The following is a 19389-nucleotide window of genomic DNA, read 5'->3' on the forward strand; positions in this document are numbered from 1 at the left end:
AATGAGAAGATGCAGCAGCAAGAAGACAATTAGGCGATAAAAATATACGAAGACGTAGAGAGGCCGCTCTCATCCTGAGAATGGCTTCAAAATGAGGCACATGCCCTTCTACAAATATTTGCGACGCGCTACAGCTCCTAGGTAACCCGAAAAGAGCACGGTAAATGATGCGAAATATTCCCTTTAGGCTGAAGCTGTATTCAATCTATTTCTATATTTGTCTTTTATAAAACAGTATTAATTGCCGGATTTTCGATCATCGACTGTACATAAAAACAAATAATAAATATATATAACAAAATAACATTTGAGTCCAATAATAGATTTTTACAAAATACATAATATATCTAATACATATGTATGTATGTATAGACCAGGGGTTCCCAACCTTTTTGCACCCTAGAGCGCTTTCTAAAATATCGGTAGGGCGGCGGGCACCACCAATTTTTCTAAGGATATTTATAATTGGACAAGGGTAATAAATAATAAACAAAAATAATTTCAAAATAATAAAATTATTGTTCAAATTACATACACACAAAGAAACGTATGTACATATATACAAAATGTAATACAAAGTAAACAAAAAGCACACATATGTACAAAGAAAACATTTTATAAAAAAATATAATATCAATCTGTCAGTGTGATCTTTGGCATTGCATTTTATTGGCCAGTGCCTCATAATTAGGAGAATATGACGATAATCCTGTTAGCAAACAATCATAAAGATGCTCATCGGTGAGTCGATATCTATATCTTGATTTTATTAAATTCATGTTTGAAAACAATGATTCGCATAAATAGGTCTTATGCCTTCGCTTGAACAAGATCTGCAATACATGATAAAGATTATATAATAGAAATATAAATGAATCAATCAATCAAGACTCTCTTGATGGCAGTCCTGAATCGATGCAAGGAAATACCGAATAGATCACCATCATTCAGCTCAATTAGTTTTGAAAGGATTAAGTGAAAAGAGTGCAACGTGTTTAACCAACCAGAAGTGGGATTTTTTCCTCTTAGAAAGGTCAAAAATTTTTTGGCCACTATTGTTTACACACCCCTGAACGTATCAAGCTGAAAATTTATATTTGCATTCTTTATGTACTACATAACATAGAGCTGATAAGATTTTGGTCAGAATTCGTAAACCGGAAGTAGTTTCTTTTTTTTTCAAACAATATTTCATTATTTTATTTTGACCTTTTAAATTATTTTTATTTTCTTAATATTTAATGTGTATAATTATTATATTGATTTTAAGTAATAAAAAAAATTTCTAAGAGAATTAAATTAAAAAGAATTAAACGTACTTATTTAAATTAAATAAATAAATTCTATATTATAGTATTAATTAAATTAAAGAATTAAACGTACTTAAACGAAAAACATTTTTTTTGTATTAAACAAAAAATGTTTTACGTTCTAATTCATAGACAATTCTCAAATTGAGAAAAAAAATTCTTAGCATTTGTCTCGACATTTTCCAATCTTTCATATCAGCTATACATTCATATATAGAGCCCGGATAACCAAGGTGCCGTTTATTGTTCAAATGTTGTAAATGCATTGTTAAAGGTTTGCCGAACCTTTTTTACAAAGCATTTAAAACAATTAAACAATAAGCGGCACCTTGGCTATCCGTACTCTATTCATATGTATGTATGTACATACATAGGTATAATTCTAATGTTTTGAGTTTTTCTAGAAGCATTATAGAATTAATGTAAAACGACATCTCTGACATTTTCATTTCCTTAAAAATCTCAAAATAGGCCGTTCTATGTAATCGATTTAACAGCTGGAAATCTTCTTTTAATTTTTGTAAAGTAAAATTATACAATATAAAATTGGCACTTCTTTTATTATTGAATATAAATTTGGGCCACTTTGAAGAATTAAATTGATTATTTTAAATCTATTTTTATTGAGGAGTTGTAATTACATCAAATTATCATTACCTTGAAACTGTTTTGAAACGCTTATTATAAATTTAATGATAAAATTGATAAAAGAAATAGAGATATTAAAATTAATGAACGGTTTTAAGATTATCTACATATGTACGTATTTACAAATATGTTTATCTATGACAAATGTGCTTATCGGCTTACATTATCTATGTACATATATTATACATACACACATACTAGATAAATTTCACTGCTACAAAATAATTCGTTAATTAATTAAATTCAAAATGGCAGAATATCAGAACAACTTGAAGAACAGTCTTCTGAAAGAACTGAAGAGCAGCTCCCTGAACGGAACGAAGACGAACCTCTTCAAAGGACCGAAAAGCAGTCCTGTAGAAAAACTGGAGAGCAGCTCCCTGAAAGGAATGAATATCAACCTCTTGAAAGGGCCGAAAAAAGCCCTGTAGAAGAACTGATGAGCAGCTCTCTGAAAAGAACGAAGACCAACCACTGGAAAGGATCGAAACGCAACCCTGTAGAAGAACTGATGAAGACCCCTTTGGAAAAATTAATGAGCAGCATCTTACAACGTCTGAAGAACAGACCCCTGAAAGTACTGAAAAGAACAGTTTTCTGAAAAAGAAAATGAGGAAGAAAGTAAAGGTAAAAATGATACTGTAATGGCTCCCAATGATTATCCTATGGATTTAGCATTGTGGCCAGAGCATATATCTGAAAAAAATATTCTTTCTTTTTAATAAATAAACCGTGCTATACGTAAAAAAAATAAAAGTATAGTAGGTATTCATAGAGAAACCGAACATAGTATAGAAATATCTATGAATCAAATTTTAATTGTAATAAAGGACTCCGACACAGGTTGATATTTTCAGAAAAAAGCAAATCCATTTATTGTTATGTATTTAAAATATTTTCACAAGCTAAAACTAAATTGTTAACAGGATTTAACGATTGGAAAAACATAACACGTAGTTTAAAAGAACACGAATTTTCGCCAGTTCATTTCAAATCGATGTTCACCTTCCAAAAACGGTTATCAATTAATGGGCGTATAGATATAAACTTAGAAAAAAAAACAGAACGGAGATATTGGCGATCTGTTTTTTATCTTTGTTTGTTTTGATCTGTTTTTGATCAAATTTTATATGTTATTTTTTCATCATCGACTTGACGACGGAATATTTTTTTAAGGGGGACCACTAGTGTGACATTTTTAAAAAATCTTTTTTTTACATATTTCGATAGTCTATACCTTTAAAAATAACATACTAAAATTTCAAGTGCATATCTCGAATAGTTCTTGAGTTACAGCGAAATATAGGCGGTATATTGGCGATGGTGATAGTGCCACTTACAAAGGATTGTTGGATTTGAATCCATATGATATTCCAATACAAACACTTGAGTGCTGTCTATGTACATACATGTAAAGAAAAGAATGGGATCACGATGCCGTAGTTTGAAAAACGTTGATAAGACCTTAGGAGAAAAAAGCAAGGATACATAAAAAATAACTATCAAAATAATTAATAAACTCCAGTGGTCTTAAAACTATAGAATTATCCAATTATTTTGCTACGTCAATATTCAATGACAGTTATTCTTCTATTTTTAAAATGTTCAATGCGATGGGAATAATAGTTGGACCTGCTTATGATTATGCCGCTGACAATAGCAGATCATCATCAACAGACTGCTTCGAAAGAGGGCCTATCAGCTCGAAGAAAAGCTTCATCAGCCCAACAACTGTCTTTCAAAGAAGAGGAAGGTGCATTATAATAACCACGAAATCAGTAACTTTAAACGCATTTTTCTCGAAACTAAATTTTTCAAATTTGCTGCAGTTATAACTCGAGAATGAATCATCCGATCGATTTGATTTTTTTTCAGCTTCTTTTATATATGTTTCTCCAGTTTTCCGGTTGAATAAAAAAATGTAATTTTGGCTGGCCAAAAATCAACAAATTTATGCGCGAAATTTGAATTTTTTTTAAAAACTCCGCCATTTTGTTCAATTTCAATTTTTTTTTTGATCGAGGTTCATTATACGGGAAATATCTTCTAGTTTAATAGACTTTTTGAATTTTTTGATTTCAGGCACTGTGAAGGTCGATATCACTGCCGCAGTGGGTGTACTTTTTTTTTGGAGCCTTGGGAGATTACGTATAACTCGCTGAATTTTCAATTATTTTGTCTAAAAACTTTTATTATGTATTTAGTATATATCTATAAATATATCTATAAAATATTAAAACATTCCATTCAGTAGCTTTTTTTATTACAATTCCCAAAAATCACCTTTTTTTCGCGCGGTCACACTAGTGGTCCCCCTTAAGTAATATTTTGAATAACCAATATTCAAAAAGAATAAATAGTACGCGATGGGCGTCCAGATCAGAGGCCGTTTTTTTTTTAAATCAATATATTAAAGAAGCTCTTATTAAAATCAGTACGTCCGTATTTGAAAAACCTATGGGAAAACTGGAGGCAACAAAATTGGCAGTTTATTTCGATTAATATGAGACTGCAAACTACTTTATTTTATTTTATTTTATTTTTTATTTTATTAATTGAAAAATCAACAGACAGGATGTACAGAGATAGGTATAAAAACACAAAAAATAAATAAATAATATATGTAACACCCGAGTCCAATAATAGATTTTTACAAAAATGAAAAAGATAAATATAAGGAAAACAAATTAAAAAGTAAAGAATAAAGGCATGACAAAATATGTAGTACATTGCATAATTAAACTATAGTATTAAAATAATTGGAAAAGGTTATAAGATAGAATATAAGAAGAAATTGAAATTTACAAATATAAAAAACAAATGAAAAAGGTAAATACAAAATAAACAAATGAAATGGAAAGGAATGAAAGCTATAATATGATTAAATAGCACATTACATAACTAAACTAAAGTATAAAAATAATGGAAATATTGGAAAAATAGAATAGAAGAAAAAATGAATCAATCGGTCAAGATTCTCTTGATGTTAGACCTGAATTGATGTAGGGAAATACCAAACAGATCAACCTCATTCAGCTCTCCGTTAAACATACGATAAACGCGCTGCAGATAAAAATATTTTTGGGAATTAGTATTGAAAGGATCAAGTGAAAAGAGTGCAACGCGTCTAGGGTATCGAACTGGGATTCTGAAATTAACCTTATTCAGTAAATCAGAACAATCAAGGAAACCATTTATGAGCTTAAAGAAGAATATAGCATCAGAATGTCGTCGCCTGACAGAAAGATTGTTAAAAGAAAGGATTTTTAAAATGTCGGAAACAGTAGAATGGGTATAGGTAGGAAAAAGGTAGCGTAAGGATTTAATAAATTTAAGTTGAACTTTCTCAATACAATTAATATGGGATAAATAAAAAGGTGACCAGATAATTGAGGCAAATTCAAGGTGAGACCTTACAAAGGAAAAATAAAGTAATTTTAGTACGTAAGGATCATTAAAGGGTTTTGTTGAGCGGAGTAGGAATCCAAGAGATTTAAATGCTTTGTTGGTAATAAAAGAAATATGTTCAGAGAAATCTAGTTTATCATTGAGTATTTACTTTGTGGGATAAATTGTTACAGCGCATCAATGCTTCCACTAAATCATTACAAAATACGTAGCACAATTTTTTGTTTGGAACAAGATTGATAAAATCCCTTTCAGAATTTATGCCAAATACGAGAAATGAATTCAGTGAAATTGAAAAAGATTCTAAAATTCTTACTAAAAATCATAAATATAAAGACACTAGACGTAAAAAATGAAAATTGCAATTTGGAGAGATATGCGTTCACGTTAATTTTAGTCAAAAAGAAAACTTTATAATAAATATTCATAACATTATCTGCGATGCATTAAGTATCAAGAAGGAGCTCAATTTATGATAGTGAACTGAAAGATTTTTAATTATTTTTTAATTTTGAAATAAGTCAAATGTGTTGAAAGAATAATTTAAGAATAATAAAGAATGTGTTGAAAGAATAATTTAAGAATAATAAAGAATGTGTTGAAAGAATAATTTCAAAATATAACAATGATATTATATCAAAAGCGAAAATATTACGAATCCTATCGATAATTATAAATTATTAATTGAAAGTTTAAAAACAAATTATTAATTTTTTCAACGTTTCCAAATGTTGAAACAATTTTAAGAATATTTGTAACGCTTCCTTTAAGCAATGCAAGTGGCGAACGTTCATTTTCAGTTTTAAAACGAGTTAAAAATTGTTTAAGAAATTCGTTAAATCAAAACAATTTAAATAATTTATTGATGATGTTTATTGAAAGTGATGTGGTGCATTTATTAGATTGTGATAACATAATAGATAAATTTGCGGGATCAAAAGCTCGAAAAGTACCAATTTAAAATGTTTTCCTTTTTTTACATACCTCCTTTACGTTTTTCTTGATTGTTTGTATAAGTTTGTAAATAGATGTCTGTTTATATAATTGTATAATATATAATTTTTTGTTTGTAAATAGATTTATATTATTTAATAAACAATTGTAATTACAAAATAACACACCTACAATTCACAATTGAAAAAAAGTCACTTTATGATTAGTGGGGGGGGGGGCCTCTAAATTACATTGCGCCTGTGGCCTCCGAAACGCTTAATCCGCCACTGCATACATATATCTACATCCAAATACATATGTATATTTAGCAACGGAAATGATGCTCTGAAACACGGAAACGAAACGAAAGCGATGGTTTCTGTGAAAAAAATCGCCCAACAACGGGAACGGGAACGGGAATTGTATGCGTTATTGTGGCATTACAACACATGCCGGGTTCAGCTAGTAAAAAACAAAATTAACACTAAGCGAAATATCAATTATTATATGTACATACATATGAACTTTCAATTTTCCGATTTTGATTTTAATATTATTTAAATTTGTTTATCTATTTCACAGTTGGAATGTTTAAGTATTGTACAGGGGCGTCATTTCAGATTTTTCCATGGGGGGCAAAATGTTTGACCAGTAAGGAATGACTATCTAGGGGAGGATGTATTATATTTAAAAAATGAGTAATACATACATATATATGTATATAAAGTACAACTTATATATTATATTTTCAAGATTATTTAAGATTTTTTCGAATAAAACAGATCGAAAGTTCCATGGCAGAAAGTTGAAAAATATGGCAGAAAAATGAAAAATATGAAAAAAAACTAAAAAAGCGCTGGGGGCGCTGGAGGCGTCGACGGCGCTGGGGGCGTAGTCCCCGGGGCCCCGGGGTGCCGAAGGCATCGGGGGCGCTGGGGGCAAAGGCGTCGGGGCGTCGTCGATGCACAAAACGTAATTCGTAATCACTTCGTAATTTGTCATTCGTAATTTCTAATTCGTGCATCAATTTTTTTCCGAAACCAGTCGATATATCAATATCTTTCATTTTATTCGAGTTTCAATTCCTTTTCGAAACCACCCGTTGAAATCAACGGGCCCAACACTAGTGTATATATAAAGTACAACATAATCTCCTGAAAATCTTTCAAAGCAAGACAAACAACTTATATCTAGGGGGGGGGCGGTTTAATAATGTAAAAAGCATAGGCGCAAGAGTTGTGGAAGTACGCACATTAAGTTCGAGAGCGTAGTGTGTACGTAGCGAGTTGTGTGCTGCAACTGGACAGGTCGCCTTTGGTCGTTAAATCTGCGAACAAATGTATTGGTTGAGGCTACGCCTGCAGAGACTGCGCGATTGTATGCAGTGTATGAGTTGGCTGATCGTGCGGCTGCCATAGTGGACGACTTGCCGAATAACATACACGATATACTAGCTAATACAAATTAATTTTAAATACATTTAAATATATCGTTTCATGTTCTAAATTTTTGTGTGCTAGGTGTGCGACGCACACCTAGCACACCCTGAATATACGCCCTGGTGTATATGTGTGTAAATTGGTTTAATGTCTGTGTATGCTGTGTATCCTTATCTTTTTTATCTGTGAAATATTCAAAATTTTCAACATCATCATCCTGCGAGTTCCATCATCATCCTGCGAGTTGGGACCAACTCGTCCTTGTTAGTCCGTTGCTACTTGACTTTCTTTCCACTCATCACATTAAACAGTCGTGCCTTAACATATCCGGTGTTTCACTCCATACGTCCCATAATACCATTTTCACGATACACTTGTCCGAATTATTTAAAGGCTAAAATTTATATAATATCCACCTTCAAATACTTATTAATAATTTTGACATTATCTGCCTTACGGAAACCAATTTCGATGATTCTATATTTAATTAAAAATTATTCGATTGTAAATATGTACATACATATAGGATCCGGATGTGAAGGATTCCAAGCGAAACGCGCAGATTCGCAGTCAGAAATATTTATTATAACATATCGTCGGGCCTGTTCTCCAACAAGTGACCATAACAACACGCATCCGGTCTCTCCCATGCATACCACACACATACTTTATCCCTAGCAGTTTGACCAACCACACATACGGCTCGGCTCGTTCATTCCTACATACATATATACATAGCCAGCAGTTTGGCTCAATGGTAGCGTATATATTTAGCACCACTGCGATCGATGGTTCGACTCGCCAAACTGCTGGTTAGATTTGGGGGTTTTGTGACTCCAAATCGATCGTTTCTCTATCAGAGTTTACCAATTTTATCTGATCATTGTTGAAACGATTCCTGAAAATTGGTAATAGATAATTTCCTGTTGTCACAAAAATCTGTGTGTATAATTTGAAGAAAATATGCACAGAAATCTGAAATCTATAATTTCGTGTTTATTATGTGTATAAAAATTGTAATAATAATTGTGCACAAAATCTAAAAATAATCCATAGATGCCTCTATGATTATTATTTCTTTACTTGATTAATTATTGTATTCGATGTGAACGATAGCTTCAGCAGCTGTATGTGTGTGTGTATGTATTGGATGACCAATGGCTGTGTGGGTGTGTGTCGTCGTCTCTCGTTCAGCTCGCTCTGGAGCACGTGCTTGAACAGGGACGCTGGAACGTGGGGAATTAGACACGTCAAGTCGTTTTATCCTCGATTTATTAAGGAGTAGATGGCGAGCCGGGGAGTTTCTCGGCGCCTCTCGCCTGTGCCCCTTTATGGCGGGGGCTGTGGATGAGTACTGGCTGGCTGGCTGCAGCTGGTCACTGGTCACTGGTCACTGGTCAGGCAAGGTAGACCAGCCACCAGCCACGCCAATACCGTCTCGGCCGGCGGATGGCGGGCGTCTGGTTTGACAGATGAGCGCGCCTCGTAAAAGGAGTGCGCACCCGTAAGAGCCTAAAACACGGCCATGTGGGTTTTTTGGCTCGGACACGATGTTTATTGAACGTACTGTATATGTTGTCTGGCCGTTCTCGTACACTCGTCGCATTGGAGCGATCTGTAATGACGAGTGTACATTGATTGTAATAAAAATAAATAAAAATATGTAGTTTACCACGGGGACAGAGATTTCTTGAATAGCTCCAAAAAGGAAGGTGGAGGCATGCTCTTGGCAATCAAAAAACATTTAACCTCATTTAGGCTACCCTCCTGGGAAAGCACTGTTGAAGATATTTAGATTGGGATTAGAGTTTCCAATCCGAGTACTCGAGTACTCGATATTCGGATGTACCCATCCTTTTTAGGCTACTCGAAAACAGGATATTTTCAAGATTATTTAAGACTTGTTCGAATAAAACAGATCGAAAGTTTCCTGGCAGAAAGTTGCTCGGCGAGTTCTAAGCTGGCTGTCACCGCTCACTGACTGTTCACCGCTCAGCTGTCATCTGTCACACTCGCATTCGCATTCGTCCATGTCTCTATTTCTGTTTGTGTCGGTGTAGCTGAAGCTGAAGCTGAAGCTGAAGGTCGCGTAGTTGTGCTGCGACATGTGGGTCCGCCCCGAACAAGTCCTCCTCGTCTCGGCTCTCTGGTCAGATTCCGTTCACTTTTCACTCATGCATGTTTATATACATACATACATATATAGAGAATATCATTTCCAAACTTCTTACTATGTTTCTTTCACATCAACTTGTGCTCTACGTTGTTGTGTTCATTAACATTCATACGTGTGTGTGTGTGTGTGTGTGCGAACGTGTATCTAATTTCAAATTTGCCATATCGTTGTGGTCAATAATTATACTGCGCACTTGTACTCATTCTCGTTAGTACACATATATCGAGTGTCAAATCATCTATTTCATTCCAAAAAGTGTTTATATTATTTTTGGTTTATCTATGAATGTATCAGTAAACATTCATACGTCGCCTTGTGAGTCGTGTTTATTTATTCAATATGTACTTCTCCAATCTCCAACTACCGATTAGGCTCGGTAATGTTGAATATTTGATTTTTCACTGCCCCAAGCTACGTATTATACTTTTGAAAGATTCTATTTTTAGCCCCCGTTTTGTGGAGTTTGCGATTCAACTTTGTTGTTATGCTTCGCAGGGAAACGGACCAGACCAACCTATATTTTATACAGCAGCGACGAAAGGGACACGGTAAAACTAGAGGATTATCGTCCCTATTTGTCGGAACTTTGGATAGTGTGTTCGATACGAAACCAGCGCCTTTCAGAATTTTACACGTGACACCGAATTCTGAAGTATACTATGGTATCCGCTTGTCATGTAATATTTATGTACATATAAAATAAACGAAACAAAATCGATTCGATGTTGGCCTTGTGCAATTTCAGTTATCGCTTGTGCGCTGACCGAAGAAGATATTGCGAGAGATTGGAATTGGTTGCTGAGTAACGTTTCGCCGACTCTTCCCTCGATAGAAGCGGAAGATGAAATTACCAAATTTGTGTGTGGAAAAATTCGGTCCGTCATTGCCACAAATCAAGAGAGCATAACAGAGGGTGAAAAATCTATATACATTATCGCAACGATCTGACCGAAGAATTGACCAACTTTCAATTGAATTGATCGCTTTAATTTTCAGATGAAGATACGACGTCGTTCAAAAATGTATTTCACAAATTTCAAAAATTGTTTTCCATCCCCAGAGACGAAAAATTAGTTAGTTATTATTCCTGTAGGTTCGTATTAGAGTGTTCCGTCAGTAATATTATATGTATGTAGTATATGGTTCGTACAATGGGTTTGATTGACTTTTAGCTATTGGAAAGGTAAAATTCCACGCCAAGGATGGATGTACCTGTCTGTCAATCACATTTGCTTTTACGCGTACATTTTGGGCAGCGAAACAACTGTCGTCCTCCGTTGGGCCGACATCATTGAACTCGACAAGACCAACAATTTTTTCGCCTCCAACTCCATCAAAATTGCCACCCGTGACAAGGAATATAATTTCTCCATGTTCTTGCATATCACGGAAACGTTTGCATTGATGCAACAGCTCACTAACATGGCGATTAAAGGGTACATTACATACATACATATACATATATGTATATTCGCTTTTTAATTATCAATTATTTATTTAGCTTAATCGACGATAAAGCATCTGGATTCAACGAAGACAAAGATTTGTTGAGTAAATTGAGTAAAAATGTGCCGAAACAGCCGTCGTTTTTGAAACGGGACTTGGACGCTCGCCATCACTCGGCCGCGTTCACCCGTAAATTCCGATTACCCCAGTCTGAAAAATTAGATGGCATCGTCGAATGCAAACTGTGGACCCCGTACGACAAGAGTCAAAACTGGGGTTGTCTTTATTTGTCGCAAAACTACATTTGCTTCGATAGCAAGGTACGCCCGATTTTTTTGTGATATGTGTGTTGGGTACAATAATATATTATCTACTATATAGAGCATTTAAATGATTGGAAATTACAGGTACCGCATCTCGTTAGATTGATATTACCGCTTTGTACACTACATCAGGTGGAAAAAGCAGACGGATCGGACAGCAACTCCAGCCAAATGAGCGGCGGCGATAAGGCGTCCATTTTAATCACTACGTCACAGTATACAGTTTTTCTTTTCTCTCATTTGAGAGACAGAGATTTCGTCATTGAGAAATTATCTGAACTTTTAGCAAAACTTCCCAAGTATGCAAACTTAATCTATGTACATATGTATGATAAATAATTTTGTATATTTTCGAAATTATGCTGATGCTTAACGTATTTACACCGTACAGAGATAAACCAAATAAGGTTTTCAATGTTTCCGATTCGGAAGACAGTACGTGGAGTCCTCAACCACCACTTTCGACGTTGTTTAAATCTAATACATCGGCAGCCATTAAAGAGAAGCAGGAATCCAAAGTATATTTTTCGCCATCTATTATACTTACATTATTATGATTCTTTTTTGATAACTATCATGGTGTGGTATCATTTCAGGAAAAACAATGGGAGCAACATATGATGGAAGTGGGGAGGGGCGTTAGTATGTACCGAACTGTCACCGGTAGCAATTTAGTAGTAAACGGCATACCAGAAGCGTTACGGGGAGAGTTGTGGGGAGTGTTTTCCGGTTCTGTCATAAGAAGAGCTCAAAATCATGGGCTTTACAAAAAGTTGGTCGATCAAGCTTTGTCATCGCGGACTCAGGCAAATGATGAAATCGAAAGAGATTTGCACAGATCGCTACCAGAACATCCTGCCTTCCAAAATAAAATCGGTATTTACCTCTTTTTTTTTGTAATTATTTTACAAGGTACATTTTGTACAATAAAGAATGATTGTAGGAATATGTGCACTGCGTCGAGTGCTTTGTGCTTACGCATTGCGCAACCCACAAATCGGCTATTGTCAAGCTATGAATATCGTCACATCCGTGTTGCTCATTTACTGTCCGGAAGAGCAAGCGTTCTGGCTCTTGACGACCATTTGCGAAACCTTACTAACAGATTACTACAATACCAGAGTTATCGGAGCGTTGGTGAGTAATCAATAAGCGCATTATCGTTAGTGTACTAATGTAGTACATGTTTTTACTTTTTTTATTTATACTCGTAGATCGATCAAGGAGTACTGGACGATCTCATTCAAGAACACCTTCCAGACTTGCACACTAAACTGTCGCAACTCGGAATGATGAAAATGATCTCGCTGTCGTGGTTCTTGACGATATTCATCAGCGTAATGCCGTACGAAAGCGCCGTTCACATAATGGATTGCTTCTTTTATGACGGCGCCAAGGTGATCTTCCAGGTGGCTTTGACTGTCCTCGAATGGAACAAGGACAAGTTGATCGAGTGTCTCGATGACGGAGAAGCCATGCAGATTCTCGGACTCTATTTAGAAGGTGTATACAATGACGAAGCAGTCGCCGTTACAACGGAACCCAGATCTGCCAATAAAGTGATAGTTTGCTTTTTTTGTTTTAGCGAGATTTTTACTTATTTGATTTACTTATTCATATTGTGTGCAAATTAGGTCGTTCGTGTGCAAACACTGGTGTACGAATCGTACAGGCGCTACGGAGGAATTAGTAGCGAAGCGATCGAAGAGCGCAGACTCAAGCACAGACTCCGCGTCATCAGCCAGTTGGAAAAAGGACTCGAGAAGAATGCCATCCGATGCATGCTGCACGATGGATACTATTCCGCTGAAGAATTGCAGGTAAATATATATATGTATATATGATATAGTATCCATTACATACAGACTTAAATTGAACATACTACACTTGTATATTACTCGGGCCTTAGGTTACTTGAATTTGGCCAGCGATCAGATTGACATTCACTTATTTATTTAGTTATGATACTCTGTCTGTATAAACATAATTGTTTATTGATGTTTACCTGTTTTTGTATAAAATATCTATGTATGTATGTATGTATGTACATTTAGAATGCAATTGTAGGATATAGTGCTGGTGGTCCGCGAAGTACTACTCTGTGCCAAGTGGGCACCATACGAGAGAGTGGACAGTGCTAGTGGAAGTCCATGCGATGCATACATGTTAGACTTTGAACAATTCAAAACTCTAATCACCACTTTGTCGCCCTGGACTCGCGGACACTCTGCTGAAAATATTGCAGCTCGCATGTTCAGAGTAACTTTTCCTTTCTTTTTACATTCGTTACTTTCTTTGTACATATGATATGTTATGTTATGATTGTGATGACATTTTCAGTTGTCCGATAAGAACGAATGCGGCACTGTGAACATACAGGCTCTGGTGGCATGGCTGGGTAGAAGTTCACGTGCCCCGGCCGTGGTGCGTCTCCGTACCCTGTTTTGCTTACACGCTCCACCTTTGTTGTCCGCCGCCGAACTTCGAACGCAATCCACCCTTCCCACCGGTGAAGAAGTGGCGACAGACGCCGTCGACTTCTTCGACAGGTACCATCTGCATATGTATGTAACTTTCATGTGGGGAGAAATTCATTTCAAATTTCACGTGTTTTTTCAATTGCACAGTATTGAAACTCCGGGAACTCCGTTGGAATCACCGCTGCTGGATGCTATCGGTGGACCGTCTTTTCAACGCTCGGTGAGCATGTCTGGTCTAGCAATACCGGGAACTGAAAACAACGTTGACATGGAGCAATCGATCGAAAGTGGCAACAGTCAAACGGGCAAGTTTCCCCATTTCCTGTATATACATATATAATATTTATCGAGTTGCAATGTTTTGGGCATCTTTAGACGTACGTATTCTTTCGCAATAGGAATCAGCGAGTGTTGGGAAGTACGCAGCATGTCGTCTTTGCGATCTATAGCACTCGGTTCCGATTCCAACACATCGTCGTCCGGACTCTCTTCCAAAGCTACATCCAATTCTGCAACTGTCTCGAAAAAATCTCTGATTCTTCCCAAACCGCACTTTATAGAACTGTGGACACTGATGCAAGATATAATTCAAAGCCAATCCAACCCACTGGACCAAGAATTGTACGATAGCATTGTAACTGCCGGTAAGTTGATTGGCCCATTTAGTCATTCAAACTAGACTTTTTTCAAAAATTCTTAAATACAATTGTCATCCGTTCTTATATTATATGAACATATTTATATACAACTAACATAAATTTTCACTGTAAAGGAACACATTTGTTACAAATTGGAGATATGAAACGACACCAGTGGTCTCTAGGTAGAGAAGAGTCTGTGGATAGTTTGGCCCTCGAATCGAACACCGAAGCCCTCACACCGGTACTTTTATTTTTATGAAACATTGTGATATTGTTTTTGTTAGTTGTAATCCATCATTGTAATTTATTTCAGATGTCGGACTGCAACGGAAATCCATTCAGAGCACCCACACTGGAGTGGGCTGTGTCCTTGGATCAATTCCTGGACGAAGTCCTCGCGTCACAGTCGATAGTCGAGTTTTTCTCAAATAAAGAACCATTAAATTTAGCCACCGTAAGGCCCAAAGGCAGACTGCAATCTGTGTCATAGACGCGTTGCATTTTATTCAACATATCCATCTACTTTAGGTATCTCTTTTTACGTATCGTCCGTCATCTTTCCGTTTACTTTTATAATACACCTATATACACAATATTGTAATCAGATGGTGCTACATTTTATTAGTATACATACCGTATTTACATTATTATTATAATATCATATACAAATATCCGATGCACTGCAGCTTGAGCTTTTACATACATTTACTAAATGTTGTGAAATTGGTATTAGTCAACCGTTTCATGGATCATAGATTCAATTTGAACTGATTTTTAAATAGTGCATCATGAACTCTTTTATTTTCAGTTTTCTGATCAAAATTTATTTCTACGAGGTTTCAATAGCCTTAATTTTAATCAAATTGCATGCTAATTCAATTTTTTTAGAACATATACACATTATTTGTATTATAATATAATATTGTGTACTTATGTATTTGTCATTCGAATAATTATCCCTCAAATATTTAAGTTAATGTATTATATATTGTAATATTAATTTTATAGATTGTTTATACATATACTTAGTAGTAGTACAATGTACAATGATTGTAATATTATCAATCATTATTGTTGCCATATTTATGAACCTTCATCGGTGTTGATCATTCCAATTGCATATTATGTATTTTACTATAATGCATTATCAACCACATATGTATGTAGGAATGATAATGAAATTTCATCTCGAATCTGAATCTCCCGCTCTTTAAACCTACTACCAGCTACTTTATTCACTGTTAAATTCGAGATGTGACATGATTTGTATGTATACTATATGTATACCTAGACAGAACTATTAATGTATGAATACAATTGGCCTTTAAGACTGAGTTGTAATAATAATGAATTTTGCATATACATACTTGTGCATACAATTACAGCAATGTGCTTGCTTTCAAAAATTGTGTGCGAATTTTATTTCAGTTAATTCGTATGAATATACATAGAACGAGCGCTTGATTTTTTTTTTTTAATTTTAATCATTCCATGGTGAAGTGTAATATATTTATATATATGTAGGTGTATGTCATAATGATAAAATCATCCAAGATGATATAATACGCAATTTCTCAATCGAATTTTTACCAACCAGTGTGCAAATGTACATAATATATTGCCTGTAAACTTTTTAGTACAAATGTTCTATTGCTACGTTCAAAATTATTAATATATATATATAACATAATACATATTTTTTCATGTGTGCAATACTAACACGCTTATTATGTGCATAATCGAATGCGTGGTCCATTCTAATGTGTTTTATGACTTGAGCAAATCTCGAAATGGGGTCTGTTTTGTGTTTTGATTTAAGGCATGCTTTGAGCATTCATGCACATACATGCATACATACATTTATTGCTGAATTTCGCTTGAAAGTCACACACACATTCGTTTGTAAAGATTTTTAAATTGATACGAATGCTGTAATGTCTGCATGTGTGTGTGTGTGTGTGTGTGAATATACACATAATAAATTTACAAAATGTGATTATAAAATAGATATATAAGTACTAATTTTATTGTGTAAGAAAAAAATATATTTTACAAAAAACATTATACATCTGGTGGTTTATTTCATACATATTTATACGTGTTTAGAATCGACATCCGTAATTTTCAGCGTCCACGCATCTTGCGATTTGACCGTTGCCATATCTGGAAATTTGACTTGTACTCCGTCCGCTCCTTCAGTCCACTGAAAAATTAAAAGATATATTTGAATCAAACGGTCGTTGACAAACAAACGGTCGTTGAGTCACTTGTAAAATGAACTGACTTGTAACTGTATGTCTGGATCGTTCAACATCTCAATATTTGTCTTTCGCTTGTTCAGTCGTTTTGCGAGCGCTCCCAAACGCAAAGTATTGTCTGTGGGCCACTTGAGAGCTACAGCGAACACCGTTTCGCTGTTGGGATCTTTGACTAATCTGCGCACGCCACCCGTCAAAGTCAAGTCCCTCAACTTTGCTTTGGCAGCCGTGTACCACACGTCGGAATTCACCGTATCGTTCTGATATATCCAAGGTTTCGTCTTGTAGATCGCTTCTCCGTTGACGTCCAACCATTTGCCCACACTCTGCAGACGATCTTGGAACACTGGCGCTATGGTGCCATCTTTAGTCGGCCCCACGTTCATCAGTAAATTACCTCCACAACTGACGGTGCTCACCAACTCGGTTATCAGTTGGTGCACCGTCAAGAAATCGGAAAGCTTTGCGTTTTTTCTGAATCCCCAAGACTTTTTATCGATCGTCATACAATTCTCCCACTTGTGATTTTGAAGGACACCTACACATACATACATAAAGTTGAAATATACCGTGTGTACTAACGTTTTTTTATGGAACTGGTCTAAATGAACATACCTGGATTATATCTATCAGTGCAGGTGTAAAAGCCACCATGATTGCAAGGAATATCGCGACCCCATCTGTCATTGGCGACAATGGTGTCCTTAACGGGACTCTCGTTGTACAACCAAGCCAAAAATTCAGTAGACTTGAAGTAGTCATACTCGGCCTCCCAATCCCCGTCTGTCCACAGTACTTCTGGATGATACTTGTTGATGAGCTCGTGCAACTCTGGCAACATCTTTTCCACCACATACGTTTGATTTTGAAATTTGGACGTCTTGTCCGCTATGTACATAGGATTATACCATTCGTACAGCGAATAATACACGCCAAAGTGCATGTCGTTCTGTGCTCGCACGGCATTCGACAGCTCTTTCACTAGATCTCTGCGAGGACCCACATCCATAGCGTTCCAGCTGAAGGCTCGAGACGACGGCCACAGCGTGTATCCTTCGTGGTGTTTACTCGTCAGAACCACATACCTGAATTAAAACGTGTCATTCGTTTATTTTTTATTACTTTCTCTCTTTTATTTTATGTATGCATGTTACTGTAACACATTGTATTGTAAATGCTTACTTTGCACCCGATCCGTGAAAGATCTCGGCCCATTCAGTAGCATTAAAGAACTGGGCTTTAAACTCGGGGGCAAATTGTTGATAAGTGAATCCGGGCGGGTAATTTTCAAACATGAATTTGACGTAACTCGGGTTTAAACCTAGAACGAAATGAGTCCGTGTGAAACCTCGGCTAGATTGCGATTAAATTGCGATTTACCCCAAATATTACCTTTCCAGTTTGACCAAAACCACTCGCTACCAAATCCGGGCACGGCGTACACTCCCCAGTGTACGAAGATGCCGAATTTAACATCGTCGTACCATTCGGGTAGAGGTCTGGAGTCCAAGCTTTCCCAGGTGGGATCATACTTGGCCGAGATACCATTGTCTCGTCTCACATATGAGTCGACCACTTCTTTACCACTATCGTTGTAAGCCAACACTCCAAATGGAATGATCAAAAAAAAAATCTTCAACTTCATAATGCAGTGTTCGTTTCTGTAAAAAAACATACACATGTATAATATGTCTAAATCTAACATAACAACGATACAACCTTTGACTCACAGTAAATACATACATACTTAAAAGCATTATAAATTCTAATTTAAAATAAGTTTTACATTTGTTTACTTCAATATACAGAGTATGTATGTATTTATGTATCTTACAGTAGAAAGCTATGTATGTATGTTAAAAATAAAATATCAATCAAAAGTAATAAAGCGACAATTGGACACACCCAGCTAACGGCGAGATCACACCAGCACTGACCCGATGGAACAATCATCATCCCAACGGTCGTGATAAAGTCAACATGTTTTTCTCGATGATAAGATTTATATGTTTACTGGTTGAAATATGTACATTATCGATGAAATGAAATGATTTATAATAGAAAGTTTATTTATGAACTTCGATAGTATCGAAAATCGTTTGTGGACAATGTATTGTCGATTGATGATTACTTTTTTTAATTAAACAGAATCTTTATTGCAAAGAGTCGGATGATAGGCATCTGCAACAAGATAAAATCGTTTGTTTGTCGTGTTATTCTATGTACTTGCCATACATATAAAATGTTGAGTATTATTAGCCACTTGAGCTACTTTTTATTATTACTACATATTAATCTCTTTATATGGATGGAAATAGTTTTTTTCA

General features: G+C 35.5%; 2 protein-coding genes across 2 annotated transcripts; one reads left to right on the forward strand and one right to left on the reverse strand.

Moving 5' to 3' along the window:
- The first annotated feature begins 9688 nt into the window (after positions 1-9688).
- Tbc1d8-9 (TBC1 domain family member 8/9) lies at positions 9689-16213 on the forward strand. Its single transcript, XM_077437160.1, has 18 exons — positions 9689-9887; positions 10410-10576; positions 10660-10827; positions 10911-11007; positions 11087-11350; positions 11416-11680; positions 11768-11982; positions 12075-12201; positions 12280-12559; positions 12627-12820; positions 12898-13242; positions 13318-13503; positions 13751-13942; positions 14024-14232; positions 14311-14468; positions 14562-14807; positions 14936-15045; positions 15118-16213. The coding sequence occupies exons 1-18, from the start codon at positions 9844-9846 to the stop codon at positions 15292-15294; spliced, it is 3444 nt and encodes a 1147-aa protein (XP_077293286.1). The 5' UTR covers positions 9689-9843; the 3' UTR covers positions 15295-16213.
- Positions 16214-16795: 582 nt separating this feature from the next.
- Fuca (alpha-L-fucosidase) lies at positions 16796-19290 on the reverse strand. The gene is made up of 6 exons (XM_077437161.1): positions 18968-19290; positions 18455-18723; positions 18245-18383; positions 17678-18147; positions 17089-17600; positions 16796-17007 (listed from the first exon to the last, which is right to left on the reverse strand). Exons 2-6 carry the CDS (start codon positions 18705-18707, stop codon positions 16897-16899), a joined length of 1485 nt encoding a protein of 494 aa, XP_077293287.1. The 5' UTR covers positions 18708-18723; positions 18968-19290; the 3' UTR covers positions 16796-16896.
- Positions 19291-19389: the final 99 nt, after the last annotated feature.

This window comes from Arctopsyche grandis, chromosome 8 (assembly GCF_051622035.1).
Source record: "Arctopsyche grandis isolate Sample6627 chromosome 8, ASM5162203v2, whole genome shotgun sequence".
In the NCBI taxonomy this organism is placed as follows: Eukaryota; Metazoa; Arthropoda; class Insecta; order Trichoptera; family Hydropsychidae; genus Arctopsyche; species Arctopsyche grandis.

What these genes read in the sequence shown, in the direction of transcription:
- Fuca (XM_077437161.1), bottom strand. Translation starts at nt 18,707, where the DNA reads ATGAAGTTGAAGATTTTTTTTTTGATCATTCCATTTGGAGTGTTGGCT. An exon ending in GTTTTGGTCAAACTGGAAAG is followed by an intron (nt 18,384 to 18,454) that starts GTAATATTTGGG and finishes ATTTCGTTCTAG; the next exon opens with GTTTAAACCCGAGTTACGTC. An exon ending in ATCCAGACATACAGTTACAA is followed by an intron (nt 17,008 to 17,088) that starts GTCAGTTCATTT and finishes TTAATTTTTCAG; the next exon opens with TGGACTGAAGGAGCGGACGG.
- Tbc1d8-9 (XM_077437160.1), top strand. Translation starts at nt 9,844, where the DNA reads ATGTGGGTCCGCCCCGAACAAGTCCTCCTCGTCTCGGCTCTCTG. An exon ending in GAATTCTGAAGTATACTATG is followed by an intron (nt 10,577 to 10,659) that starts GTATCCGCTTGT and finishes GTGCAATTTCAG; the next exon opens with TTATCGCTTGTGCGCTGACC. An exon ending in AAGAGAAGCAGGAATCCAAA is followed by an intron (nt 12,202 to 12,279) that starts GTATATTTTTCG and finishes GTATCATTTCAG; the next exon opens with GAAAAACAATGGGAGCAACA.